The 23,997-nt window shown below is 42.1% G+C and overlaps 6 protein-coding genes across 10 annotated transcripts; all 6 read right to left on the bottom strand.

Moving 5' to 3' along the window:
• Nucleotides 1–1,184: 1,184 nt before the first annotated feature.
• LOC136191084 (sialin-like) lies at nt 1,185–3,461 on the bottom strand. The gene is made up of 10 exons (XM_065979381.1): nt 3,323–3,461; nt 3,228–3,258; nt 2,967–3,163; nt 2,826–2,913; nt 2,662–2,772; nt 2,480–2,616; nt 2,267–2,416; nt 2,080–2,212; nt 1,743–1,996; nt 1,185–1,684 (listed from the first exon to the last, which is right to left on the bottom strand). The coding sequence occupies exons 1-10, from the start codon at nt 3,326–3,328 to the stop codon at nt 1,475–1,477; spliced, it is 1,317 nt and encodes a 438-aa protein (XP_065835453.1). The 5' UTR covers nt 3,329–3,461; the 3' UTR covers nt 1,185–1,474.
• A 40-nt stretch (nt 3,462–3,501) lies between these two features.
• LOC136191085 (uncharacterized) lies at nt 3,502–5,216 on the bottom strand. 3 transcript variants are annotated; one of them, XM_065979382.1, is made up of 8 exons: nt 5,101–5,216; nt 4,652–5,028; nt 4,504–4,602; nt 4,374–4,454; nt 4,215–4,323; nt 4,070–4,169; nt 3,906–4,023; nt 3,502–3,856 (listed from the first exon to the last, which is right to left on the bottom strand). In XM_065979382.1, the coding sequence occupies exons 4-8, from the start codon at nt 4,404–4,406 to the stop codon at nt 3,824–3,826; spliced, it is 393 nt and encodes a 130-aa protein (XP_065835454.1). In that variant the 5' UTR covers nt 4,407–4,454; nt 4,504–4,602; nt 4,652–5,028; nt 5,101–5,216; the 3' UTR covers nt 3,502–3,823. The 3 variants fall into 3 exon arrangements, with proteins under 3 accessions (XP_065835454.1, XP_065835456.1, XP_065835455.1); XM_065979384.1 differs by having other exon boundaries at nt 4,070–4,156; XM_065979383.1 differs by having other exon boundaries at nt 4,392–4,454.
• Nucleotides 5,217–5,300: 84 nt separating this feature from the next.
• On the bottom strand, nt 5,301–7,353 carry LOC136191083 (sialin-like). The gene is made up of 10 exons (XM_065979380.1): nt 7,214–7,353; nt 7,104–7,134; nt 6,849–7,045; nt 6,713–6,800; nt 6,550–6,660; nt 6,367–6,503; nt 6,144–6,293; nt 5,957–6,089; nt 5,640–5,893; nt 5,301–5,583 (listed from the first exon to the last, which is right to left on the bottom strand). Exons 1-10 carry the CDS (start codon nt 7,283–7,285, stop codon nt 5,362–5,364), a joined length of 1,395 nt encoding a protein of 464 aa, XP_065835452.1. The 5' UTR covers nt 7,286–7,353; the 3' UTR covers nt 5,301–5,361.
• A 199-nt stretch (nt 7,354–7,552) lies between these two features.
• On the bottom strand, nt 7,553–12,486 carry LOC136191129 (putative ankyrin repeat protein RF_0381). The gene is made up of 26 exons (XM_065979421.1): nt 12,309–12,486; nt 12,167–12,255; nt 11,927–12,025; nt 11,781–11,879; nt 11,627–11,728; nt 11,471–11,569; nt 11,287–11,388; nt 11,001–11,099; nt 10,848–10,946; nt 10,696–10,797; nt 10,550–10,651; nt 10,335–10,463; nt 10,070–10,171; nt 9,924–10,022; nt 9,767–9,868; nt 9,620–9,718; nt 9,465–9,563; nt 9,312–9,410; nt 9,166–9,264; nt 9,004–9,102; nt 8,860–8,949; nt 8,709–8,807; nt 8,453–8,650; nt 8,336–8,404; nt 8,181–8,276; nt 7,553–8,132 (listed from the first exon to the last, which is right to left on the bottom strand). The coding sequence occupies exons 1-26, from the start codon at nt 12,334–12,336 to the stop codon at nt 8,004–8,006; spliced, it is 2,628 nt and encodes an 875-aa protein (XP_065835493.1). The 5' UTR covers nt 12,337–12,486; the 3' UTR covers nt 7,553–8,003.
• A 1,618-nt stretch (nt 12,487–14,104) lies between these two features.
• Nucleotides 14,105–18,149, bottom strand: LOC136191130 (putative ankyrin repeat protein RF_0381). The gene is made up of 21 exons (XM_065979423.1): nt 17,610–18,149; nt 17,468–17,556; nt 17,228–17,326; nt 17,082–17,180; nt 16,929–17,030; nt 16,786–16,884; nt 16,606–16,707; nt 16,355–16,453; nt 16,209–16,307; nt 16,054–16,155; nt 15,906–16,004; nt 15,747–15,845; nt 15,591–15,689; nt 15,445–15,543; nt 15,299–15,397; nt 15,154–15,243; nt 15,003–15,101; nt 14,747–14,944; nt 14,632–14,700; nt 14,460–14,573; nt 14,105–14,411 (listed from the first exon to the last, which is right to left on the bottom strand). Exons 1-21 carry the CDS (start codon nt 17,635–17,637, stop codon nt 14,316–14,318), a joined length of 2,079 nt encoding a protein of 692 aa, XP_065835495.1. The 5' UTR covers nt 17,638–18,149; the 3' UTR covers nt 14,105–14,315.
• Nucleotides 18,150–18,788: 639 nt separating this feature from the next.
• LOC136191223 (putative ankyrin repeat protein RF_0381) lies at nt 18,789–23,827 on the bottom strand. 3 transcript variants are annotated; one of them, XM_065979532.1, is made up of 26 exons: nt 23,411–23,822; nt 23,269–23,357; nt 23,029–23,127; nt 22,883–22,981; nt 22,730–22,831; nt 22,587–22,685; nt 22,402–22,500; nt 22,112–22,210; nt 21,964–22,062; nt 21,815–21,916; nt 21,666–21,770; nt 21,473–21,574; nt 21,141–21,239; nt 20,993–21,091; nt 20,850–20,948; nt 20,704–20,805; nt 20,536–20,634; nt 20,382–20,480; nt 20,235–20,333; nt 20,071–20,169; nt 19,923–20,012; nt 19,761–19,865; nt 19,512–19,709; nt 19,393–19,461; nt 19,219–19,332; nt 18,789–19,165 (listed from the first exon to the last, which is right to left on the bottom strand). In XM_065979532.1, the coding sequence occupies exons 1-26, from the start codon at nt 23,436–23,438 to the stop codon at nt 19,064–19,066; spliced, it is 2,595 nt and encodes an 864-aa protein (XP_065835604.1). In that variant the 5' UTR covers nt 23,439–23,822; the 3' UTR covers nt 18,789–19,063. The 3 variants fall into 3 exon arrangements, with proteins under 3 accessions (XP_065835604.1, XP_065835605.1, XP_065835606.1); XM_065979533.1 differs by having other exon boundaries at nt 18,790–19,165; nt 19,767–19,865; nt 23,411–23,821; XM_065979534.1 differs by lacking the exons at nt 18,789–19,165; nt 19,219–19,332; nt 19,393–19,461; nt 19,512–19,709 and having other exon boundaries at nt 19,767–19,865; nt 20,067–20,169; nt 23,411–23,827.
• Between the last annotated feature and the right edge of the window lie 170 nt (nt 23,828–23,997).

Below are 23,997 nucleotides of genomic sequence, written 5' to 3'. Positions count from 1 at the left end.
GTCTAGCTTACTACGTGAAACGGTGGCGGAGACAATTTCCAAGTCCTTGCGTCCTTTTCGACTCACTTAATTAAAGTCGTCTTCATCTCCATTGTACGTTCCTGAGAGAAATACGAACGTTTCAGCGATGCTACGTACATATTTACGCGGTTGGAGTTCAGTCCGTGCTGGGCTGTACTTTATCTCTAAGAGAACCCAGAGGATCGCGATGAGAGGCCCGATGATTTGGTTGGAGTAAACGAATATCCCTGTGCAACTGGCCGGATGAGTGCGGATAGCGAGGAACGCGGAATAAACGAGGGAAAGCGATTAGCGGCGAAGTCGGATACCAAATCGTCGCGAAAACGAGTTTGAAACGCGCGAACGCTTACCTTGCTCCTAGAAAAAAGATTTCCGCATCATTCTGAAGAGTTGTCGGCGTCAAAGGGTGCAGGATCGCTTCGCTAGGTGGAGATTCTGGTTCCTTCCTCTCCGGCACGTCTGTCCCGGATTCTTCAAACCTGCCCGGATATCTTGATGGCTTACACAATTGTAGGTGTAATTTCATTTGCCGTATACTGCAACGTACGCCTAAACAGCTTCATTTAGAAACAATTTCATTTTTCATGTCCGATCGGTGCAGTGAAGATCGTCAACCCTGATTCAGTGGCACACGTCTCATCCCTACGTAACAACGAGTCACAAAAAAAACCCATAATGTTCATGTCAACGCCCGGGCATAAACACCGTACGGAATTGATGAATAGTTTTCCCATCAGATGACATTTGAGATGCTGGGGTGTATCGTTATCAGCAAGAATAATTTTAATTATTTAATCCTACTTTGCGACAATCTTCAAGCAATCTGCTTGCAAATTTTCTTGTCGTTTCTTTGGCCTGCGTGTCATAGTCGGCTCTGGAAGAGAAGTATTTCGCCGCAAGTATATGCCGTCCATGGAAACATTTTTAGAAATAACGTCGCTGGACTCATTGACTCGCCTGTCTAAAAGATCTTCTGGCTCGGGCTCGAGAAGGAGTCCGTAGATGCAATCAATTATCGTTCTGAAACTCGTGTCTGTCGTATAATTTCGATCGAAGACGCTATGACAAACCTCCTCCACTACTGCTAATGTTGCAATGATAAATCTTTAGAATGTCGGGTATAGAACGCTAGTACTATAGCAAACAGAGACTCTCTTGAGTAAAAAATTTCTTTTCAGGAAACTTGGAAGGATAGGGAATTTCGCATAAAGAATAAAAACCCCTGAAAGAGCAACTTCTCTATATAGAGATGCCATAACAGTTATTTTTAATCTATAGATAACGTTGCTGTAGGACGTGTTTTCTGGTCCTACCAACAACATACGCCTGAAATTGATTCTAAAATTACGTATAGATAATTCACTATTGGAGAATTACAATCCTTACCGATCTTCGCAAGGATATCTCAAATAACTATTAGCCAAAGAAACGTACATTAATTGATTCATATCTATTATAGTGTGGACTCCTGGCTAAGTAGAGCTTCTTCTTCTTCGTAAATAGAATTACTGTTGGCTGGCTTGCCATTCTCACGTGACTGATCGAGTCCGTCGCTAGCCCACCACTGTATTCGTCCTGACGATAAAATCAAATACGTGAGTCCACCGAAGACGTAGATCTCAGCAGTAACGTAAAAGATATTTTTCCACTGAAGCTGCAAAATCTACAACATAAAAAAACTTGTAGTAGAAGCTATGTGTCTCAAATATTCATTCCCATACATGTGATCCAGATGGAGCAGAGGCCATTGCTCCGGCCGAGTAGGGTGCAAGCACAGCCGAAAGTGTTCCAGCAACATTGGCAATTCCCACGAGAAAGCCCGCATATTGGGGAGCAATGTCTAACATATTCACAAAGTATCCAGACGTTGACAACGTGCTTAAGCCTGCAGTTAAGCACAGACAGATAATAACAGCATGGGCTCTGCTAGCGACGTTATTCAAAACAATTAAGAAGAGCGCAGGCAAGAACATACCTGAAGAAATTAATTAATTAATTCGATTATTCTAATTATTTGATTAAATAATTCCTAAGTATATTGAGATTGATCAATCGCACCTATGGAGTTCATTAGATTTCTTATGCCTCCGGTCGACAGAAGCTGTCGTTTTCGAATTGAATCAGCTATCCATCCACTTAGAGCAGTGAAAACGCTCATTGCGAGAAAGGGAAGGGCTGACAAGATTCCGTTCTAAAGACCCCGGAAATTACACGTGGTCATTGTTCTAGTGCGATTTTTGTCTACTTCTGTTATGTCAAGACGTAAAACGTCATCAACAAATGTTGGCATGACCGAGGTGAGCAAAAGACTGCCCCAATCGTAACAAATCATGGAAATAACAATCGCCCACACAGCTGGCGACATAAATATGTGCAAAAGGGGCAGTGGACGTTCCTAAAGAAGTGCAAGAATAATCAATTAATTAGTCAGGTGCATGTATTTTTATTCCTAACGCACATTCTTTGGTAGACAATGTTCCTCTTCGATAGCTGATACAATATAATCTCGTTCTTTGATGCTAATTCGTGGATGAGATTGAGGCGAGTCGTGAACGAGAGCAAACCAGGCAAGACACCAAACCAAGCCAAAACCGCCTTGAAAAAATAATGAAGCCACTAAAAATCTATAAATATTCTGACCAAATACGTAAAAGACAGATGGCCACTTGGACTGGTGGGGAGGACTCCGAAATCCGCTCTCACAAAGAAGTCCACTAAGAGGCATTGCAAAAGCAATACCCATATTACTACCTACAGTAAACGTAAGCACTGACTACATACTGTATGTATTGCAGAAAGATCACCTGCACAGGATATTGAAACTAGTTTGCTTCGCTCGAGTGGAGGAGCCCATTTTCTCCACATTGCATGCACAGAAGGAAACGAGCCACCCTAGTTCATTAATAATTAGATGTAGGCGATGCATGCATGGTGCCATCATATACCAGGGCAAGTCCTTGAAGAATGCGAAGCAAAATGAGACTTTGTTTGTGATAGGCGGCGATGGGCGTGAGAAGGGAAAGGAGCGAAGCGCACAACACTCCTCCGCCGAAAACTCGCTTTGAGCCGTATTTGGCGGCGAGCATTCCGAAGGGAAGTTGCGTGATCATGTAGCCGAAGTAGAATGCACTTAGAATAATTCCTACCGTACAAGTCGCGATAGATTATGATGAACGTTAGATCATAGATTCGAGTCGATCGCTCACCGCTCGTCTTCGAATCCCAGCCGAATTCTTTCTATGCGTCGCGAATTACGCACTGTCGCTATGGAATTTCGTCGCGATCACGCGCGACTCCTTGCCTTCATTTCGATTATGGCGACGCTTAGATTGACGCGAAGGAAGAAACTGGCCACGAAGCCGAGAAAGAACAGAAAAGCCAAGGTATAGCGAGCGGGAACGCCGGAGAACCGGCGTCGACGTTTCTTCTCCCCTGCCTTCATCCGGCCTCCCGTGCATTCTACGATCACGTGTGCTATATATCAATACTTCTTTTCGACATACGTGTACACATGTACGTGAGAGCCTAGGTCATTATGTTCGGCACGCATGAACTAAACATTCCAGTGAAAATTCCAAAACTATTCGGAAAATGCAATTTTCAACATAACTGCTAGTGTGCTGTCGATTCGCAGCTAAGTAAGGCGTCTCTCTCCCTCTCTTCATCGCAAATAATATGACCGTTAGCGGGCATTCCATTATCACATGGTTTCTTATTGAGTTTCGCCCACGACTGTAACTGTCCAGATGATAAAATCAAATAGGTGAGTCCACCGAAGACGTAGATCTCAGCAGTAAGTTAGCTAAAAGACATTTTCCCACTGAAGTTTCAAAATCTAAAAGTTAATTAATAGAAAAACTTGAAGAAGAACGCATATAAGATACCTGCGATCCAGATGGACCAGAGGCCATTGCTCTAGCCGTGTAAAGTGCAAGTATATTGGTCATTGTTCCAGCAACATTTGCAAATCCCGCGAGAAAGCCCGCATATGGGGAGCAATGTCTAAGATATTCACATAGTACCCAGATAATGCCATAGTACCTATTACCTATATATGGCTGCAGCTGAGCATGAGCAGATCAAAATAGCATGAGCTCTGTTAGCAATGTTGTTCAAAAGAACAAAGAAGACCGCACTAGAGAACATACCTAAAATTATTAATTAATTTAACAAGTTCCGTGTATGAATTATACCTATGGAGTTCATTAGATTTCTCGTGCATCTGGTTGACCTATTTCGAATTGCATCAGCTATCCATCCGCCGAGAACAGTAAAAAAGCTCATTGCAAGAAAGTAAAAGAGCTGACAAAACATCAAAAACGTCACAGTACCATTTCACATGGTTTGTTTACATCAAATCCCAATTTTACTAGCTTCTGCGTCATTTCAAATTGTCTGGCGATGATCGCCAAAGCCAGAGCTCCTTCTCCCGACTGCAAAAAAGCTTTACACGTAAAATCAATAGATGAATTTTTTTCCCACTGTGGTCTCTGCCAAACGATTGCATCCTTTAGATATCAACAGATCTACCAGAGCAGCGCTTCCATATTTACAAGCCACAAGAAAAGGCGGCTCGCCCCCCTAAATTACCATCCGATTTCTTAGAGCCATTACGTTCACACAGTCTCACGTTGTTTCGAAGTTCAATGTTTGTTCCATTAGCTATTAAATGTTCCGCTACTTTAAGACGATTGTTCGCAGCAGCACAGCGAAGAAGTCCGTTTCCGCTCTGCAATACTTCAATTTGCTAATACAAGTTTTGCCCGTGTGTTATTCTATTAGAGTTTCTCTATCAGCCAAAGGCAAATTCTACTGCTGTCGTTTACCGCTTCAAGCGTACAAACTGAAAGGTCTTAAGCCTAATCTCAATGAAGCTATGTCTCTCTTTTTTTGTGTGGTAGATTACCCCGTCTTTTGTGAGCACGTTGCACCCTTTCGAAATCAGCAAATAAAGCAAATCAATCTCGTCCTGACAAAAACGGCGATCATAATTGGAGTGCTTCTCAACTAATAATTTTTGCAAAGAAATAATATATGCATTTCAACAGTATTTCTTTTCAATTGGGTGAACAAGCATACCTATTATCTACGTAGGAGCAATAGATGAACGTTATTCAAGCCAATTGCTCACCGTTCGTACGTCTTTGAATCCCAGCCGGCCGATTTCTAATTCGAATAGCGATCGCGCTTTCCTGCTTGCCTTCATTTCGATTATTGCAACGCTTATATCAACGCAAATGAAGAAGCTGGTTATGCACGAAAGAACATGAAAGCCTGCGTCCAATAATCACGTGTTCTATAATTCGCCTAATAAACGTACATTAATAGATTTATCATCTATTATAGCGTAGACTCCTGGCTAAGTAGAGATTTTTCTTCTTCTTCTTCTTCTTCGTAAATAGAATTACTGTTGGCTGGCTTGCCATTCTCACGTGACTGATTGAGTCCGTCGCTAGCCCACCACTGTACTCGTCCTGACGATAAAATCAAATACGTGAGTCCACCGAAGACGTAGATCTCAGCAGTAACGTAAAAGATATTTTTCCACTGAAGCTGCAAAATCTACAACATAAAAACTCGTAGTAGGAGTTATGTGTCTCAAATATTCATTCCCATACATGTGATCCAGATGGAGCAGAGGCCATTGCTTCGGCCGAGTAAGGCGCAAGCACAGCCGAAAGTGTTCCAGCAACATTGGCAATTCCCATGAGAAAGCCCGCATATTGAGGAGCAATGTCTAACATATTCACCAAGAATCCAGATGCTGACATCGAACTTACGCCTGCAGTTAAGCACAAGCAAATAATAACAGCATGAGTCTCGGTAGCGACGTTGTTCAAAACAACTAAGAAAAGCGCAGGAAAGAACATACCTAAAGAAATTTATCAATTCAATTAAAATAATTAACTAAACGATTCCTAAATCAGTTTCGTACCTATGGAGTTCATTAGATTTCTTGTGCCTCCGGTCGACAGAAGCTGTCGTTTTCGAATTCCATCAGCTATCCATCCACTTAGAACGGTGAAAACGCTCATTGCGAAAAAGGGAAGAGCTGACAAAATTCCGTTCTAAAAACCCGGAATATTACACGTGGTCATTGCTCTACTGCGATTAGTGTCTACTTCTGTTACGTCGAGACGTAAAACGTCATCAACGAACGTTGGCATGACCGACGTGAGCAAAATACAGCACCAATCGTAACAAAACAAAGAAATAACAATCGCCCACACAGCTGGCGACATAAATATGTGCAAAAGCGGCAGTGGACGTTCCTAAAGAAGTGCAAGATATATTAAATTAATTAATTAGTCAGGTACAGTACATGTATTTTTATTCCTAACGTACATTCTTTGGCAGACAATGTTCCTCTTCGATAGCTGATACAATATAATCTCGTTCTTCGATGCTAATTCGTGGATGAGATTGAGGCGAGTCGTGAACGAGAGCAAACCAGGCAAGACACCAAACCAAGCCAAAACCGCCTTGAAAAAATAACAAAGCTAATACAAAATTTATAAACATTCTGACCAAATACGTAAAAGACAGATGGCCACTTGGACTGGTGAGGAGGACTCCAAAATCCGTTCTCACAAAGAAGTCCACTAAGAGGCATTGCAAATGCAGTACCCATGGTACTACCTACGGTAAACGTAAGCACTGACTACATACTGCATGCATTGTAGAAGATCACCTGCCCAGGATATTGCAACTAGTTTGCTTCGTTCGAGTGGAGGAGCCCATTTTCGCCACATAGCATGCGCAGAAGGATATGAGCCACCCTAGGTGACTAATCACATCACGTTGACATGATGCAAATGTGACAATACCAGGGCAAGTCCTTGAAGAATGCGAACTAAAATAAGACTTTGTTTGTGATAGGCGGCGATGGGCGTGAGAAGGCAAAGAAGCGAAGCGCACAACACTCCTCCGCCGAAAACTCGCTTTGAGCCGTATTTGGCGGCGAGTACTCCGAAGGGAAGTTGGGTGATCGCGTAGCCGAAGTAGAATGAACTTAGAATAATTCCTACCGAACAAGTCGCGATAGACTACGTGTATGAACGTTATTCGCGTCGATCGCTCACCGCTCGTCTTTGAATCCCAGCCGAAATCTTTCTATGCGTCGCGTAAATTCGAATCATGCATTGTCGCGAGGGAATTCCGTCGCGATCACGCGCGACGCTATTCGCCTTGCCTTCATTTCGATTATGGCGACGCTGAGATTAACGCGAAGGAAGAAACAGGCCACGAAGCCGAGAAAGCACATAAAAGCCAAGGTATAGCGAGCGGGAACGCCAGAGAACCGGCGTCGACGTTCCTTCTCCCCTGCTTTCATCCGGCCTCGATCACGTGCTATGTATCAATATTTCTCTTTTGAACATAGAGTTACATCGGTCAGGTATGAACTAAAACTTCCAGTGAAAATACCAAAACTATCAGCAACATTTGTAAATTACGCGAGAAAGATATTGGAGAGCATTGCCTGAGTTATTTACATAGTAAAGAAAGTAAAAGAGCTGACAAAAGTCCATTCTAAAAACGCTAATGTTACGATCATCACTGTTCTAGCGCCGCTTGTCTACTTCTGCTATGCAAAAAACCCAAGACGTCGTCGATTTTTGTTGGCATAACCGTTGCAAGCGAAGACTACCCCAATTATAAACTAACCCTCAGTCGCAAAAATGAACCGAACATGACAGTGACTAATTGTGCAGCTGCTGCTTGTTTGCATACGCTATTTGTTTTAGTATGTAGGCTGGTGGCGTTCTACACTTCTCACAAAGCTTCAGCTCAAAACGGTGGTCGACGGGTTCTAGTGACGCCAACAACCTTTCGTTTTCAGCCTCAAACACATAGATAAATTCGCTAGCTTGCTAAGCCCATATCTAACCTATTTAGCTCATCGCCTAACAAAGTACGGCTCGACAAAGCCAAGACGCATGGGCTTAATAGTCAGACTCTAAAACTTTTTCCTCCTCTAATTCTCAAACCACTGTCGGCTTCACTGTATCATGAAAGAGCGTTGCAAGCAATGACTGAAAAAACGGCCTGCGCTCTTGGCAGACTCTCTGAACCGTTTCTTTGGCCTCTCCTCCATCAATAGCTTCAACGGTCTAAAAATAATCTAGAGAATACAATTTTGCTTGTTCTAAGATCGTCACGTCGTTTTCAGGTGCCAAGGCGCTCGAAAAATCGTTTCTAAGATTGTCATGCTTTAATTCCGTCTCAGACATTATATCTTTTTTCTGAGCCTCCACCTAAAACATATATTGGTTTCGGTGAGAGTACTCGTCACTTAATTAATAAGTTATCACACCTCTCTCAAATATTCGGACGCTTCTTGATTCTTATCCGCCACCAATTTGGAAAGGAAATCTCGACTTCCCTGACAAAAGAAGTGAGACTAGTTCTTTATAACCTGATCTATACAAACTTGTGCGAGATAATCAACGGTCACTCCTGCATTCACCAATCGTCGAAACAAGTCAAGGCGTCCTCCCAAAATTGCAAGATCAAGAGCAGATGAACCGTCACGTGTGTTTGTAAAGATATTGCATTTCTTTGAAATCAATAAATCAATGGTGTTATCCGACCCAAATTCGACAGCAGTGAGAAATGGAGTGCAGCCCCACTAGAAACAACAAAAGGGCGCCACTAGACACGTACCCATCAACAAGAAATACCAATACTTCGTCTTTGGCTTCTAAATCAACTCCGTTTAAAATCAACAACGCAGCCATACGCTGATAATCATTACGAGCTGCCCAGTGCAACATCGGTGCACCTTCCTAAATAAGAAAACCACTTTAAATCTTCTTCGGTTGTTTATTGAACACTAACCTCATTCAGATAATCGAATTTTGATAGAAGCAACGGGATCGTATCATATTGGTGGTTTGTGCACGCAAGAACAAAGGCTCCGCGCCCGGCCTTGAATTGAAAACCATAAAGTAAGCGAAGTTCGTCTTTCAATTGAAATCTTGCCTCGTCTTTGGCGTGAATGTTGCATCCTTTTGTAGTAAGTAAACTGGCTACGTTATTGCTGCCCCATGCGACGGCAGAAAGAAACGGCGTTATTCCCCTCTACAAAAAGATAAAAAAGTCAAAGTCTGGACGTATTCTCTTCGCCGTCGCTGAAGCTACAACCTTGGCTCGTGGTTCCAGATCTGCTCCTTGCTCTAACAGTATTTCAGCAATGCTAGCTGAATCATAGACTGCGGCCCAGTGCAGACAAGTGCGGCGATTCTAAGAACTAACAAGTAATAGGTAGTAAAAAATTATTTTGATCTTACACTGCACGTTTCATTAACATCAAATCCCATTCTAAGAACCTTCTTGAACAGATCAACTTTTTCTCCCCAAACGGCGACTACTAATAGTCCGTGACCACACTGCAAATATTTAATTTCCATTCCCGAATAAATCTTTTTTGACGAGTAAACTACCTTGTCCTTTGCCCAAACGTCGCATCCCTTCGAAATTAGTAGATCAAATATATTGACGTTGCCATTTGAAACGGCAATCATAGTTGGAGTCATTTCAAACTAATAAAAATAACTGACATGTGTGTTGCAAAAAGACAATACGCAATCAAGCATACCTCTGTTTTAGCTTCGAGATGTGCTCCTTTGTCAATCAAGAAATTTACAATTTTGTCACTTCCTATAGCAGCGGCCCAGTGCAATGCCATGTAGCCTTCCTAAACACCCCTTACTGCATGTTTTAACATTGCACAGAAGTAGAGTACATCTTTGCATGGTTGGTTGACATCAAATCCAATTTTAACTAATTTCTTTGTCATTTGAAATCGTCTAAAGATGATTGCCAAAGCCAGAGCTCCTCTTCCCAACTGCAAAAAAAGAGCTGTACACGTAATTCTATTAGTCCCCCCATCTCGGTCTCACTTTGGACTCTGCTAAACGATTGCATCCTTTGGATATCAACAGATCTACCAGAGCTGCGTTTCCATTTGCACAAGCCGAGAGAAAAGGTGTCTCGCCCCACTAAATGAACATCACATTATTCTAAAACATTAATTTCACTGTCTCACGTTGTTTTGAAGTTCAATGTTTATTTTATTTATATTTATTAAATATTCGGCTACTTTTCGACGATTTTTCCAGGCAGCAAGGTGAAGAAGTCCGTGTCCGTTCTAAAACAATTCGAATTGATAAAAATGTTCTTCATGCCGGTATTCCCTCCGTGCGTCACTAATTGCAAGTTACAAAGTCTACTGTCGCTTACTGTAAGCGTACGAAGATTTATTTTTTACTAATTGTGTGAGCGAGCTGCGACTCCTTTGTTATTTATTATACCAGTAAATTTCCTTGCAGGTAAATTACCCTGTCTTTTTTCCAAACTTCGCAACCCTTTGAAATCAGCAAATCAACTAAATCGACGTTGTCATGACAGATAACGGCAATCTGTAGTGGAGTCCTTCCCAACTAATTAGTGGAAAGAAGAATAATTAATTTACAAAGCAACAACAAAGCATATAAAAGTAAATTCTCAATTGAGATAAAAGGCACACTTTTGTTTCAGCCTCCAGATTTGCTCCGTTGTCAATCAAGAAATTTACAATTTGGATACTTTGTTTCGAAACAGCCCGATGCAATGAAGTGTAGCCACCAGCCTAAACCCAAGTTATTACTTCAAACATCAAAGTCGTCGTAGTACCTTTTCACATGGTTTGTTTACATCAAATCCCAATTTTACTAGCTTCTGCGTCATTTCAAATTGTCTGGCGATAATCGCCAAAGCCAGAGCTCCTTCTCCCGACTGCAAGAAAGCTTCACATGCTAAATCCATCTGATAAAATTTTTTCTCACTCTGGTCTCTGCCAAACGATTGCATCCTTTAGATATCAACAGATCTACAAGAGCAGCGCTTCCATGTTTACAAGCCACAAGAAAAGGCGTTTCGCCCCACTAAATGACCATCACATTTCTTAGAACATTTAATTAAAGTTCCCACAGTCTCACGTTGTTTTTAAGTTCAATGTTTGTTCCTATAGCTATTAAATGTTCCGCTACTTTAAGACGTTTCTTTGCAGCAGCACAGTGAAGAAGTCCGCGTCCGCTCTGCAATAATTCAATATGTTTATACTTGTTTCGCCGTGCGTTATTCTATTAGAGTTCCTCTATCAGCCAGAGGAAAAGTCTACAGTCGTTTTACCGCTTCAAGCGTACAAACTGAAAAGTCTTAGACCTAATCTCAATGAAGTTACGCCTCTCTTTTTATTAGTAGATTCCTCTACTGGTAGATTACCTCGTCTTTTGTGAGCACTTCGCACCCCTTCGAAATCAGCAATTGAAGCAAATTGATCTCGTCGTGACAACAAACGGCGATCATAATTGGAGTGCTTCCCAACTAATAAGTAAAAAAATTATTTTGCAAAGAAATAATAAACGTATTTCGTAGTTATTCTTTTCAATTGAGTGAACAAGCATACCTTTGTTTTAGCTTCGAGATTTGCTCCGTTGTCAATCAAAAAAGTAGCGATTTGGGCACTTCCTTTAGCAGCGGCCCAGTGCAATGAAGTGAAACCAGCCTAAATAGTAAACACCCCTTATTACTTTATTCATTAGTTAAAGACGTCGAAGTACACCTTATCGCATGGCTTGTTCACATCAAATCCCGTTTTGACTAATTTCTTCGTCATTTCAAATTGTCTGGCAATGACCGCCAAAGCCAAAGCTCCTCTTCCCAACTGCAAAAACAGATTTACACGTGTTCATTCAGTCCACAAAATTTCGTCTTACTGTGGTCTCTGTCAAACGATTGCATCTCTTAGATATCAACAGATCGACAAGAGCAGCACTTCCAGATCGACAAGCCACAAGAAAAGGTGTCTCGCCCATCTAAATGAAAATCACATTTCTTCTCAAGCTATTTTACACAGTCGCACGTTGTTTTGAAGTTCAATGTTTATTCCATTGGCCGTTAGATATTCAGCTACTTCAACACGATTTTTCCAAGCAGCAGAGTGAAGAAGTCCGTATCCATTCTGCAACAATTCGATTTGTTAGTACGCCCTTATATTTTCACCCGTACGTCACTATTAGGTCAAGTTCCCGTACCAGGAAATTCGTACAAAAAGAATCTACTTTTGCTTGCCACTTCACCCACACGCAAGTGTTTTTATTACCCTGTCTTTCACGTCCGCCCAGTTTTCGGTTTTGCTCAATAATTTTTTAAGGCGAGCGAGGTCTCCGTCGACTACAGCCCAGGTCAAAGCTACACGCACGAAACGATAAGGCGATCTTATCGACAATACAAATCAAACTTACGGTGGACGCTAGAATCAGAATTGCCCATACTAAGTCTTTGGGGATGCAACAGCGGAACTGAACAATTAACCTCTTTTTGCGCACGTTAGACTGAAGCCGTCAGACGGCAAGACAAAGTGAATGTTCATTGTTGACCGTGGCTGAATAGAACATGTTAGGCTCCAGTGAGTCAAGTCAAATTTAACTCGTACAAAAGACAGGCATATTGGTTGATTAAATGCTGTCAAAAAAAGAAAGAGATAACACAAAGAGTTGATGCAATCACTGTGGCCCATTCTCAGAGTAAAGAAAATCAAACTTTTCTCAATGAAAAATTATTCACGTGTCTGTGCTGGGCTTCCCCAGAACCCAAAACGGTGGCAAAGGAGCTACGAGAAAGACAGGAGAGCCTAAGCCGTAATCCATACACTGGAATAAGTGTTGGTGGAAAAGAAACGGGCCTTCTCCGACCAGAACTCGCTAGCACTACATTAAATTGAATTGCATTAGGATTGTATTTTCAAAAGAAGTCACTCGTTTACCGCTCTGAAAGTAACGTAAGTCGCCACTTGGAGAGTCTGGTGTGGGGCGACTGCTGTGCTTGCCACCAATGGACGGCGACGGTATCACTTCCAGCGATGCCGATCTCACCAAAATAGAAGGGTTTTGGGAGATTATAGCTGAATTGATATGAGTAGCCGCTCATGCTGGAAACTGTGGTGGTGACAGTTACGGAACAGACTGGGCTCAACTGGAATACTGTCTGTAGCGTCTGCCTAGCTGTTACTGTATGCATCGATCCATGTGCGGTTCTTTCGAAATTGACGTCAAAGAAAAGACAGAGCGACTCATTGAACGGCTTATTCAATTCTTAAACAACGACTATTCTGCTCCCTGAGCAACATCCGGTCAAAGCGGGCCTAGGACGTGATAATCTTTTATCGACGAGGTTCTTAGGCAGATCGATTGACGTCGCTAGCTTCCTTCTTTCATCTTACCTGAACAAATACATGCACTGCTTAATTAAAGAAGGCAGTTCATGACTATCATCCCCAGGGAGAACGATTGCCAAACGCCGTTAAAAGAAGTTCTTTCAGTGTCTGTTCAGGGCTTCCAGAAATTCAGGAGTTCAAAACCGTTTATGAGACCCCCTTTTCAAGAAATCCAGAGGAAGATGCCGTTTGAAATCGGGAAACCGATGTATTCTTTCACGGTACCTGTTTCTGTCCTTACTCGTTTTTTAGCGAGTCTTCTCGCTTTCACAAGACGTTGCGTTCTCCGTATTCATTCTAAGCAAATGCGTTGGGCAGAGGAAAGCGTGGTGAAAGATTGGGCCAATAGGGGCTTCGAAAATTCGATTTCCTCGAAAGGGGCCCTTCATTTTCTGAAAACAAGCACAAAGAATACTGATCAAACGTTAGACAAAGACCGATGGTCGTTTGAAGGACGAAGCTTCTGGCGACGTCCGAAAAGGCTGAAGCTTTCGTCATGTGACTCGTTTCTCTGGAGCCCGGCTAAACCTAGGCAGAAAAAATGGAGGAAAGCACTCACTACTTCACAGGCCCAACGAGGCCCAAGAGTCGCCTGTCTTCGACCGCGCCTACTGTCAACAAGTCCTTTGCTGCATGTCCGTCGCAAACTCGGGTACGACGAAAGCGTGGCGGTATTTCTTGATCACTTTCGCGAGCCGAGCGCCGGTTTCAACTGGACGTCGCTGTTTTGTTCCTCTCTGTTGTTTTGGACGCTCGGTACAGTGTATTCCATCCGGACTGATAAGGGTATAGGAACTGTCAGCCCGATCGTGCAACCGGATAGAATTCTGTTTTACGTATTATGATCGAAGAATAAATATCCTTAGAGTGAATTTTCATTAATTAACTGAGTAGTTTCTGTACTTCGCACGTCATTCATGTATACTGCTCGTGGACGTATCGCGAAAACAAGTCTAACCAAACGCCTTCGTCGCTTCTTTTAGTACCAATCACTCTGCTCCTTACTAAACTGACAGTCGGCCGGTTCTGCTAACCTTTAATTAATACTTAAACAATCGACGAGGTTCTTAGCTCTTGACAGACTCTCTGAAGCCGTTTCTTCGGTCTCTCCTCCATCGACAGCTTCAACGATCTGAAAATAATCTATAGAGTACGCTTTTGCTCGTTCTGTGATCGTCACGTCGTTTTCAGGTGCTAAGGCGCTAGAGAAATCGTTTCTCGGCTCATCAAGCTTTGATTCCGGCTCAGACAACACGACATCTTTTTCCTGTATAACATGCAGAGGAGCATCAACCTGAAACATTGATTGGTTACAGTAGAAATACTCGTCACTGAAAAGTTCGTTATCTTACCTCTCTCATATATTTGGACGCTTCTTCATTTCCATCTGCCACCAATTTAGCAAGGAATTCTCGAGTTTCCTGGCAATAGAAGTGAGACTAGTTCTTTAACCTGATCTATACAAACTTGTGTGAGATCGTCAACGGCCACTCCTGCATTAACAAATCGTCGAAACAAGTCAAGGCGTCCTCCCATGATTGCAAGATCGAGAGCTGATGCACCGTCACGTGTTGTCGCAAAGATATTGCATTTCTTTAAAATCAATAAATCGATGGAATTATCCGACCCAAATTCGACGGCAGTGAGAAATGGGGTACAGCCCCACTAGATGCAATAAGAGGGAGTCAGAAGACAAATAACCGTAATAGCAATAGCAATATACCTCGTCTTTGGCTTCTAAATCAACTCCGTGTGAAATCAGCAATGCAGCCATGCGCTGATAATCATTACGAGCTGCCCAGTGCAACATCGGCGCACCTTCCTAAATAAGAAAACCACTTTGAGTCTTCTTCGGTTCATTGTTGAAAACAAACCTCATTCAGATAATCAAATTTGGATAGGAGCAACGGGATCGTATCATATTGGTGGTTTGTGCACGCAAGAACAAGGGCTCCGCGCCCGGCCTAGAATTGAAAACCATAAAAGTAAGCGAAGTTCGTCTTTCAATTGAAATCGTGCCTCGTCTTTGGCGTGAATGTCACATCCTTTTGTAGAAAGTAAACTAGCTACGTTATTGCTGCCCCATGCTACGGCAAAAAGAAACGGCGTTCTTCCCCTCTGCAAAAAGATTAAAGTCAAAGTCTGGACGCCTTCTCTTCGACAACCTTGGCTCGAGGTTCCAGATTTGCTCCTTGCTCTAACAGTATTTCAGCAATGCTAGCTGAATCATAGACTGCGGCCCAGTGCAGACAAGTGCGGCCATTCTAAGAAATAACAAGTACTACGTAGTAAAAAAATATTTTGATCTTACACTGCACGTTTCATTCAAATCAAATCCCATTTTAAGAACCGTCTTAAACATATGAACTTTTTCTCCCCAAACAGCGGCTACCAATAGTCCGTGACCACACTACAAATATTCAATTTTTCATTTTCCAAGAAAAAGGTCTCCCAACAAGACAACTACCTTGTCCTTTGCCCGAACGTCACATCCTTTTGAAATCAGCAAGTCAAGTAATTCGACGTTGCCCTTTTTAACGGCGATCATAATTGGGGTCCTTCCTGTCTAACCAGTAAAAATTTAGATAAACGTTGCAAAGAAACAATATTAAGTGAAAAATTACACCTTTGTCTCAGCTTCGAGATGTGCTCCTTTGTCGATCAAGAAATTTACGATTTGGTTACTTCCTTTTGAAACAGCCCAATGCAATAAAGTGTAGCCTACCTAAACACCCCTTACTGCATGTTTTAACATTCACACAGAAGTAGTGTACCTCTCCGCATGGTTGGTTGACGTCAAATCCCATTTCAACTAATTTCTTTGTCATTTGAAATTGTCCGGCGATAATAGCCAAAGCCAGAGCTCCTCTTCCCAACTGCAAAAAAGAGCTTACACGTAATAATTTTAGTCCCCTCATCTCGGTCTTACTTTGGACTCTGCTAAACGATTGCATCCTTTAGATATCAACAGATCTACAAGAGCTGCGCTTCCATTTGCACAAGCCAAGAGAAAAGGTGTTTCGCCCCACTAAATGAGCATCACATCATTCTAAGACATTAATTTCACACTCTCACGTTGTTTTGAAGTTCAATGTTTATTCCATTATCTATTAAATGTTCGGCTACTTTGAGACGATTTTTTGCCGCAGCACAGTGAAGAAGTCCGCGTCCGCTCTGCAATAATTCAATTTGTTAATACTTGTTTTCACCGTGCGTTATACGATTAGAGTTCCTCTATATCAGCCAGAGGCAAAATCTACTGTCGTCTACCGCTTTAAGCGTACAAAGGTCTTAGACCTAATCTGAAACTACACCTCTCTATATACCCCGTCTTTTGTGAGCACGTCGCAACCCTTCGAAATCAGCAAGCGAAGAAAATCGATGTCGTCATGACAACAAACGGCAATCATAATTGGAGTGCTTCCCAACTAATAATTAAAAAAATAATTTGCAAAGAAATGATACATTTTAAGAGTAAATCTTTTAAATTAAATAGGCAAGCATACCTTTGTTTTAGCTTCAAGATTTGCTCCGTTGTCAATCAAAAAAGTAACGATTTGGGCACTTCCTTTAGCAGCGGCCCAGTGCAATGAAGTGCAACCGGCCTAAAAACCCCTTATTACTTTATTTGTTAAAGACGTTGGAGTACCTTATCGCATGCTTTGTTGACATCAAATCCCATTTCAACTAATTTTTTCGTCATTTCAAATTGTCTGGCAATGACCGCCAAAGCCAAAGCTCCTCTTCCCAACTGCAAAACTATTATACACGTGTTCATTTAGCCCACACAATTTCGCCTTACTGTGGTCTCTGCCAAACGATTGCATCTCTTAGATATCAACAGATCGACAAGAGCAACACTTCCAGATTGACAAGCCACAAGAAAAGGTGTCTTGCCCATCTAAATGAAAATCACATTTCTTCTCAAGCAATCTCACACAGTCTCACGTCATTTCGAAGTTCAATGTTTATTCCATTAGCCGTTAGATATTCAGCTACTTCAACACGATTTTTCCAAGCAGCAGAGTGAAGAAGTCCGTATCCATTCTGCAACAATTCGATTTGTTAGTACGCCCTTATATTTTCACCCGTACGTCACTATTAGGTCGAGTTCCCGTACCAGGAAATTCGTACAAAAAGAATCTACGTTTGCTTGCCACTTCACCCACACGCAAGTGTTTTTATTACCCTGTCTTTCACGTCTGCCCAGTTTTCGGTTTTGCTCAATAATTTTTGAAGGCGAGTGAGGTCTCCGTCGATTACAGCCCTGGTCAAAGCTACACGTACGAAACGATAAGGCAATCTCACTGACAATACGAATTAAACTTACGGTGGACGCTAGAATCAGAATTGCCCATACTATAAGAGAACTTTCCAACAGGTCTTTGGTGATGCAACAGCGGAACTGAACAATTAACCTCTTTTTGCGCACGTTAGACTGCATGAAGCCGTCTACCGGCGAGGCAAAGTGAATTTTCATTGTAGACCGTGACTGAATATAACGTGTCACGGTGTCTTAGCTAATTAAACTCCAAGTCAAATGGAAAGTCTGAAAAGGCTGAAGTCATATGTGACTCGATGATGGTACACTGGAGCCCGGCTAAACCTAGGCATGGCAGAAAATAAATGAAGGAAAATTATGGCTTCAGCCGTCGTTAGAGAGAAATATCATAGCCGCTCAGGATCAACAGACGGAGCAGAAACTCCTTGCTGAAGGCATCACGTTCTGTTCATGCATCGTCGGCGATTGAGTTTGAACCATGCAGTCAAAGAAAAGCTTTTCTCTCCAGCGCCCAGAAAAATCCATCCAACCCATTCCACTTCAACAACAAAACAAGAGTAGAGGACAATGCCGCAGGAAGACAAAACGAATCTGTGAATCCGGGTCAGCCGCGTAGTCCGGGTCACAGTGTCGCAAAACTCTCTTCGCCGTCGACCCTCTACGTCTAACGTGTCTTTCGGCGGTTCTCAGCAGTTCTCAGCCAGTTGCTGACCCATGTCTTTGGTACTGCAATTGTCTTCCTCTTCGTCATCGCCTGTCCTCACATCTGCGATCCGTTATCCAGATATATCTAGTTGTACAGTCAAAATGTGCGATCCGAAATGGTCGATGTGTCTCATTCCCGAAGCCGTGTCCGCACTCGCACGCATCATTTCCTAAAATCTGATGGACTCGCTGCTTACAAAGAAACTCCTCACTCCAAGTAGGTACGTGGAGATGATTGACAGTCTAGGTTCCGCTGGCATTGGTAAAAGCAAGAGTGCTCGTCATTTATTTATGACGCTAATGCGTTGTCCTCTACCATCATTCGACGTCTTTTGCTCAGCTTTTGAGTCTTCTGACCTCCTCGGCAAGCGGCCACGTTACGGAACAGGATTCATATAGCTCAAAGGAATCGAAATCACTCGTTGCGACCTATCGACAATTTAAAAGTGCCTCTTTTCGTGAAGGTGCCAGCAGAAGTGCTAGACTGAAGAAATCAAATATTGATCAAGTTTTTCTAACATCAAAACGTCGTTGGAGTTCAATGGGCGAATGTTCTTCGGAGAACTCTCCTTAGCCGAAATGAGATCAGCGAAATAAAGGTTCGTCAAAGACGTGCCGCGCACTTCTCAAAAGAGTGTTCTAGCGACGTTAACAATCTTTCGTTTTCAGCCTCAAACACATATGGTAGATAAAATTCGCTAGCTTACTATAAGCCTATCTCTAACCTCTTTAGCTCATCACCTAACAAAATACTCTAAAACTTTTTCCTCCTCTCAATTCTCAAACCACTGTCGGCTTCACTGTATCTGTGCAAGCAGTGACTGAAAAAACGGTCTGCGCTTTTGGCTGACTCTCTGAACCGTTTCTTCGGCCTCTCCTCCATCGGCAGCTTTAACGGCCTAAAAAATAAATAATCTAGAGAATACGATTTTGCTCGTTCTAAGATCGTCACGTCGTTTTCAGGTGCTAAGGCGCCGGAGATATCGTTTCTCAGATCATCATGCTTTGATTCCGGCTCAGAAATTACTACATCTTTTTTCTGTAGAACATGCAGAGGAGCCTCCACCTAAAACATATATTGGTTTCAGTGAAAGTACTCGTCAATTAATTAATATACTTATCACACCTCTCTCAAATATTTGGACGCTTCTTCGTTTTCATCTGCCACCAATTTAGAAAGGAAATCTCGAGTTCCCTGGCAAAAGAAGTGACTAGTTCTTTAATTAAAACCTGATCTATACAAACTTGTGCGAGATAATCAACGGTCACTCCTGGATTCACAAATCGTCGAAATAAGTCAAGGCGTCCTCCCAATATTGCAAGATCGAGAGCAGATGCACCGTCGCGTGCGTTTGTAAAGATATTGCATTTCTTTGAAATCAATAAATCGATGGTGTTATCCGACCCGAATTCGACGGCAGTGAGAAATGGAGTACAGCCCCACTAGATACAACAAGAGGACGTCGCAAGACACGTACTCATAAAAAGAAATACCAATACTTCGTCTTTGGCTTCTAAATCAACTCCGTGTGAAATCAACAGAGCAGCCATACGCTGATAATCATTATGAGCTGCCCAGTGCAACATAGACGCACCTTCCTGAACAAGAACAACGTCATCGATTATTATATTAATTTGTCGTATACAATGACGAACCTCATTCAGATAATTAAATTTGGATAGAAGCAACTTGACCGTATCATATTGGTGTTTTCTGCAAGCCAGAACAAAGGCTCCGTGCCCATCCTTATATTAATTAAAAGAACATGAAGTATGCCAAGTTCGAATTCAATTCAAAACCTGCCTCGTCTTTGGCATGAATGTTGCATCCTTTTGCAGAAAGCAGATTGGCTACGTTATTGCTGCCCCGAATGACAGCCGTAAGAAAGGGTGTTCTTCCCCACTAGAAAAACAACGTAAAAGCAGGACGCCTTCTCTTTGCCTTCGCCGAAACGGTCAAACCACAACCTTATTTCGTGGTTCCATATCTGCTCCTTGCTCTAACAGTAATGCAGCAATGCTGGCTGAATTATCGGATGCGGCGAAGTGCAGACAAGTGCGGCCATTCTAAGAAATAACAAGTACTACGTAGTAAAAAAATTCTTTTCATCTTACACTGCACTTTTCATTCACATCAAATCCCATTCTAAGAATAGTCTTGAACATATCAACTCTTTCTCCCCAAACGGCGACTACTAATAGTCCGTGACCACACTACAAATATTCAATTTTCATTTCCTAATAAATCTTTTCCTGACAAGACAACTACCTCGTCCTTTGCCCGAACGTCACATCTTTTTGAAATCAGCAAGTCGAGTAAATCGACGTTGCCATTATAAACGGCGATCATAATTGGGGTGCTTCCCGTCTAACCAGTAAAAATTTAAATAAACGTTGCAAATGAAACAATATTTGATCTATTAGTGAATAATTACACCTTTGTTTTAGCTTCGAGATTTGCTCCTTTCTCAATCAAGAAATTTACGATTTGGTTACCTTCTTTTGAAACAGCCCAATGCAATGAAGTGTAGCCATCAGCCTAAACCCAAATTATTACTCCAAATATCAAAGACGTCTCAGTACCTTTTCACATGGTTTGTTTACATCAAATCCCAATTTTACTAGCTTCTGCGTCATTTCAAATTGTCTGCCGATGATCGCCAAAGCCAGAGCTCCTCCCGTCTGCAAAAAAGCTTTACACGTTAAATTATGAAATTTTTTCTCACTGTGCTCTCTGCCAAGCGATTGCATCCTTTAGATATCAACAGATCTACAAAATCAGCGTTTCCATATTTACAAGCCAAAAGGAAAGGTGTCTCGTCCCGCTAAATGACCATCACGTTTTTCAAAGTCAGAAATTTTACATAGTCTCACGTTGTTTCGATGTTCAATGTTCATTCCTATGGCTATTAAATATTCGGCTACTTTTAGACGATTTCTCCAAGCAGCAAGGTGAAGAAGTCCGTCTCCGTCCTGCAAAAATTGGATTTGTTATTACTTTCTCATATTCTCTCCGTGCGTGATTCTATTACGTGGAGTTTCTCTACCAGGAAAATGCCAGATACAAAGTCTACCGTCGCTTTACTGCATGCGTACGAAGGTATATTTTCCCCCAAGCATGACCTCTGCTAAGATCTCTTATGATTGTATGCGCAAGCTACGCCTCTTTTACTGCTATAGTATAGATTTCCTTGCTGGTAAATTACCCTGTCTTTTTTCCAAACGTCGCATCCCTTCGAAATCAGGAAGTCAACTAAATCGACGTTGTCATCACAACAAACGGCTATCAGTAGTGGAGTCATTCCAGCCTAATCGGTAAAAATCGAGATTAATTAATTTACGAAGCAACAATAAAGCTTTTAATTAAAAAGTCAATTTCAATTGAGTGAAAAGTGATACCTTTGTTTCAGCTTCCAGATTTGCTCCGTTGTCAATCAAGAACTTTACTACGATTTGAATGCGTTTCTCTCTTAAAACAGCCCAATGCAACGAAGAGAAGCCATTCTAAATCCAAAATAATACATCAAACATAAAAGAGGTCGGAGTACCCTTTCACATGGCTTGTTGACATCAAATCCCATTTTAACTAATTTCTTCGTCATTTCAAATTCTTTGACCATGATTGACAAATTCAGAGCTCCTTCTCCCGACTGCAAACACAGCGCTGCATTACGCGTTAAGTTCGTCCCACACTCACTCTGTCCTCTGCCAAGCGATTGCATCCTTTCGATATCAACAGATCTACACAAGCAGCGCTTCCATATCTACAAGCCACAAGAAAAGGTGTTTCGCCGCGCTAAATGACCATCATAGTTCCTAAAGCCATTAAGTTGACACAGACTCACGTCGCTTCGAAGTTCAATGTTTAATCCATTCGCTATTAACTGTTCGGCTATTTTTGGACAATTTGCAAAAGCAGCCCAGTGAAGAAGTCCCTCTCCGTCCTGCAACAATACAATTTTTAATTATATTTCCCTGATCGTTATTTAATCTATCAGGTAGAATTAGGCAGAGTTTCTCTATCAGCCAAATACCGCTTCAAGCGTACAAAGGTTCATCTTAAACTTCATCTCAATCAAGCAAGCTACGTCCCCTTCATCCTCTATACTAGTAGATTCCTTCGCTGGTAGATTACCTTGTCTTCGGCGCGCACGTCGCATCCCTTCGAAATCAGCAAACCAATCACTTCAATGTTTGCCAACATAACGGCTTCCATAATTGGAGTAAATCCATTCTAATTAGAAAAAAGCAAGATTATTTTGCCAATCAATAAAACTTGCATTTCAACAGCACTATTTTTTATTGAGTAAGCAAGCATACCTTCATTTTAGCTTCGAGATTTGCTCCGTTGTCAATCAAAAAAGTAGCGATTTGGGCACTTCCTTTAGCAGCGGCCCAGTGCAATGAAGTGCCGCCAGCCTAAACACCCCCTATTACTTTATTCATTAAAGACGTCGGAGTACCTTATCGCATGGTTTGTTGACATCAAATCCCATTTCAACTAATTTCTTCGTCATTTCAAATTGTCCGGCAATGACCGCCAAAGTTAAAGCTCCTCTTCCTAACTGCAAAACTACTATACACGTGTAAATTCAGCTCATAAAATTTCGTCTTACTGTGGTCTCTGCCAAACGATTGCATCTCTTAGATATCAACAGATCGACAAGAGCAGCACTTCCAGATTGACAAGCCACTAGAAAAGGTGTCTCGCCAATCTAAATGAAAATCACATTTCTTCTCGAGCAATTTCACACAGTCTCACGTCATTTCGAAGTTCAATGTTTATTCCATTGGCCGTTAAATATTCAGCTACTTCAACACGATTTTTCCAAGCAGCAGAGTGAAGAAGCCCGTGTCCATTCTGCAACAATACGATTTGTTAGTACGCCCTTATAATTTCACCCGTGCGTCACTATTAGGTCGAGTTCCCGTACCAGGAAATTCGTACAAAAAGAATCTACTTTTACTTGCCACTTCACCCACACGCAAGTGTTTTTATTACCCTGTCTTTGACGTCCGCCCAGTTTTCGGTTTTGCTCATTAATTTTTGAAGGCGAGCGAGGTCTCCGTTGACTACAGCCCGGGTCAAAGCTACACGTACGAAACGATAAGACAATCTCATCGACAATACGAATCAAACTTACGGTGGACGCTAGAATCAGAATTTCCCATACTATAAGAGAACTTTCCAACGGGTCTGGGGTGATGCAACAGCGGAACTGAACAATTAACCTCTTTTTGCGCACGCTAGACTGCATGAAGCCGTCAAACGGCGAGACAAAGTAAATTTTCATTGTTGACCGTGACCGAGTGTCTTAGCTAATTAAACTCCAGTGAGTCAAGTCAAATGGAAAGTCCGAAAAGGCTGAAGTTTTAGTCACGTGACTCGATGATGGGCATGGCAGAAAGTAAATGGAGGAAAATTATAGCTTCAGCCGTCGTTAGAGAGAAATAATAGCCGCTCAGGATCAACAGACGGAGCAGGAACTCCTTGCTGAAGGCATCACGTTCTGTTCATGCATCGTCGGCGATTGAGTTTGAACCAGACAATCCGCAAAGAAACGCTTTTCTCTCCAGCGCCCAGAAAAAAATCCATCAAACCCATTGGCACTTCAACGACTGCCTAAGACAAAACAAGGGAAGACAAAACGAATCTGTGAATCCGGGTCAGCCGCGTAGTCCGGGTCACAGTGTCGCAAAACTCTCTTCGCCGTCGACCCTCTAGAAGAAC

Source organism: Oscarella lobularis, chromosome 9 (assembly GCF_947507565.1).
Source record: "Oscarella lobularis chromosome 9, ooOscLobu1.1, whole genome shotgun sequence".
Lineage (NCBI taxonomy): Eukaryota > Metazoa > Porifera > Homoscleromorpha > Homosclerophorida > Oscarellidae > Oscarella > Oscarella lobularis.
The sequence above is the reverse complement of the archived record's forward strand: the minus strand, read 5'-3'. Positions and strand labels throughout refer to the sequence as shown.

Excerpts from the sequence above, each read along its gene's own strand:
- LOC136191084 (XM_065979381.1), bottom strand. Across the intron at positions 2,617-2,661 it reads ATCTGTCTTTTACGTATTTG|GCGGTTTTGGCTTGGTTTGG; the intron begins GTCAGAATATTT and ends TATTTTTTCAAG. Across the intron at positions 2,417-2,479 it reads AACATTGTCTACCAAAGAAT|GAACGTCCACTGCCCCTTTT; the intron begins GTGCGTTAGGAA and ends GCACTTCTTTAG.
- LOC136191085 (XM_065979382.1), bottom strand. The coding sequence starts at position 4,406 with ATGACGCAGAAGCTAGTAAAATTGGGATTTGAT. Across the intron at positions 4,324-4,373 it reads TAGTAAAATTGGGATTTGAT|CTCTTTTACTTTCTTGCAAT; the intron begins GTAAACAAACCA and ends ATGTTTTGTCAG. Across the intron at positions 4,024-4,069 it reads TCAGCTGCAGCCATATATAG|ACATTGCTCCCCATATGCGG; the intron begins GTAATAGGTACT and ends TGAATATCTTAG.
- LOC136191083 (XM_065979380.1), bottom strand. The coding sequence starts at position 7,285 with ATGTGCTTTCTCGGCTTCGTGGCCTGTTTCTTCCTTCGCGTTAATCTC. Across the intron at positions 6,661-6,712 it reads AGTTGCAATATCCTGGGCAG|GTAGTACCATGGGTACTGCA; the intron begins GTGATCTTCTAC and ends CGTTTACCGTAG. Across the intron at positions 6,090-6,143 it reads TACGTCTCGACGTAACAGAA|AACGGAATTTTGTCAGCTCT; the intron begins GTAGACACTAAT and ends CCGGGTTTTTAG.
- LOC136191129 (XM_065979421.1), bottom strand. The coding sequence starts at position 12,336 with ATGGGCAATTCTGATTCTAGCGTCCACC. Across the intron at positions 9,719-9,766 it reads TCAACCAACCATGCAAAGAT|GAAGGCTACATGGCATTGCA; the intron begins GTACTCTACTTC and ends AGGGGTGTTTAG. Across the intron at positions 8,808-8,859 it reads AATTCGATTATCTGAATGAG|GAAGGTGCACCGATGTTGCA; the intron begins GTTAGTGTTCAA and ends TTTCTTATTTAG.
- LOC136191130 (XM_065979423.1), bottom strand. The coding sequence starts at position 17,637 with ATGGGCAATTCTGATTCTAGCGTCCACC. Across the intron at positions 16,156-16,208 it reads ATCGTTTAGCAGAGTCCAAA|TTGGGAAGAGGAGCTCTGGC; the intron begins GTAAGACCGAGA and ends TCTTTTTTGCAG. Across the intron at positions 14,412-14,459 it reads CCTTAGCACCTGAAAACGAC|ATCGTTGAAGCTGTCGATGG; the intron begins GTGACGATCACA and ends GATTATTTTCAG.
- LOC136191223 (XM_065979532.1), bottom strand. The coding sequence starts at position 23,438 with ATGGGAAATTCTGATTCTAGCGTCCACC. Across the intron at positions 21,575-21,665 it reads ATCTGGAAGCTGAAACAAAG|GCTGGAATGACTCCACTACT; the intron begins GTATCACTTTTC and ends TTTACCGATTAG. Across the intron at positions 20,170-20,234 it reads ATATGGAACCACGAAATAAG|TGGGGAAGAACACCCTTTCT; the intron begins GTTGTGGTTTGA and ends TTGTTTTTCTAG.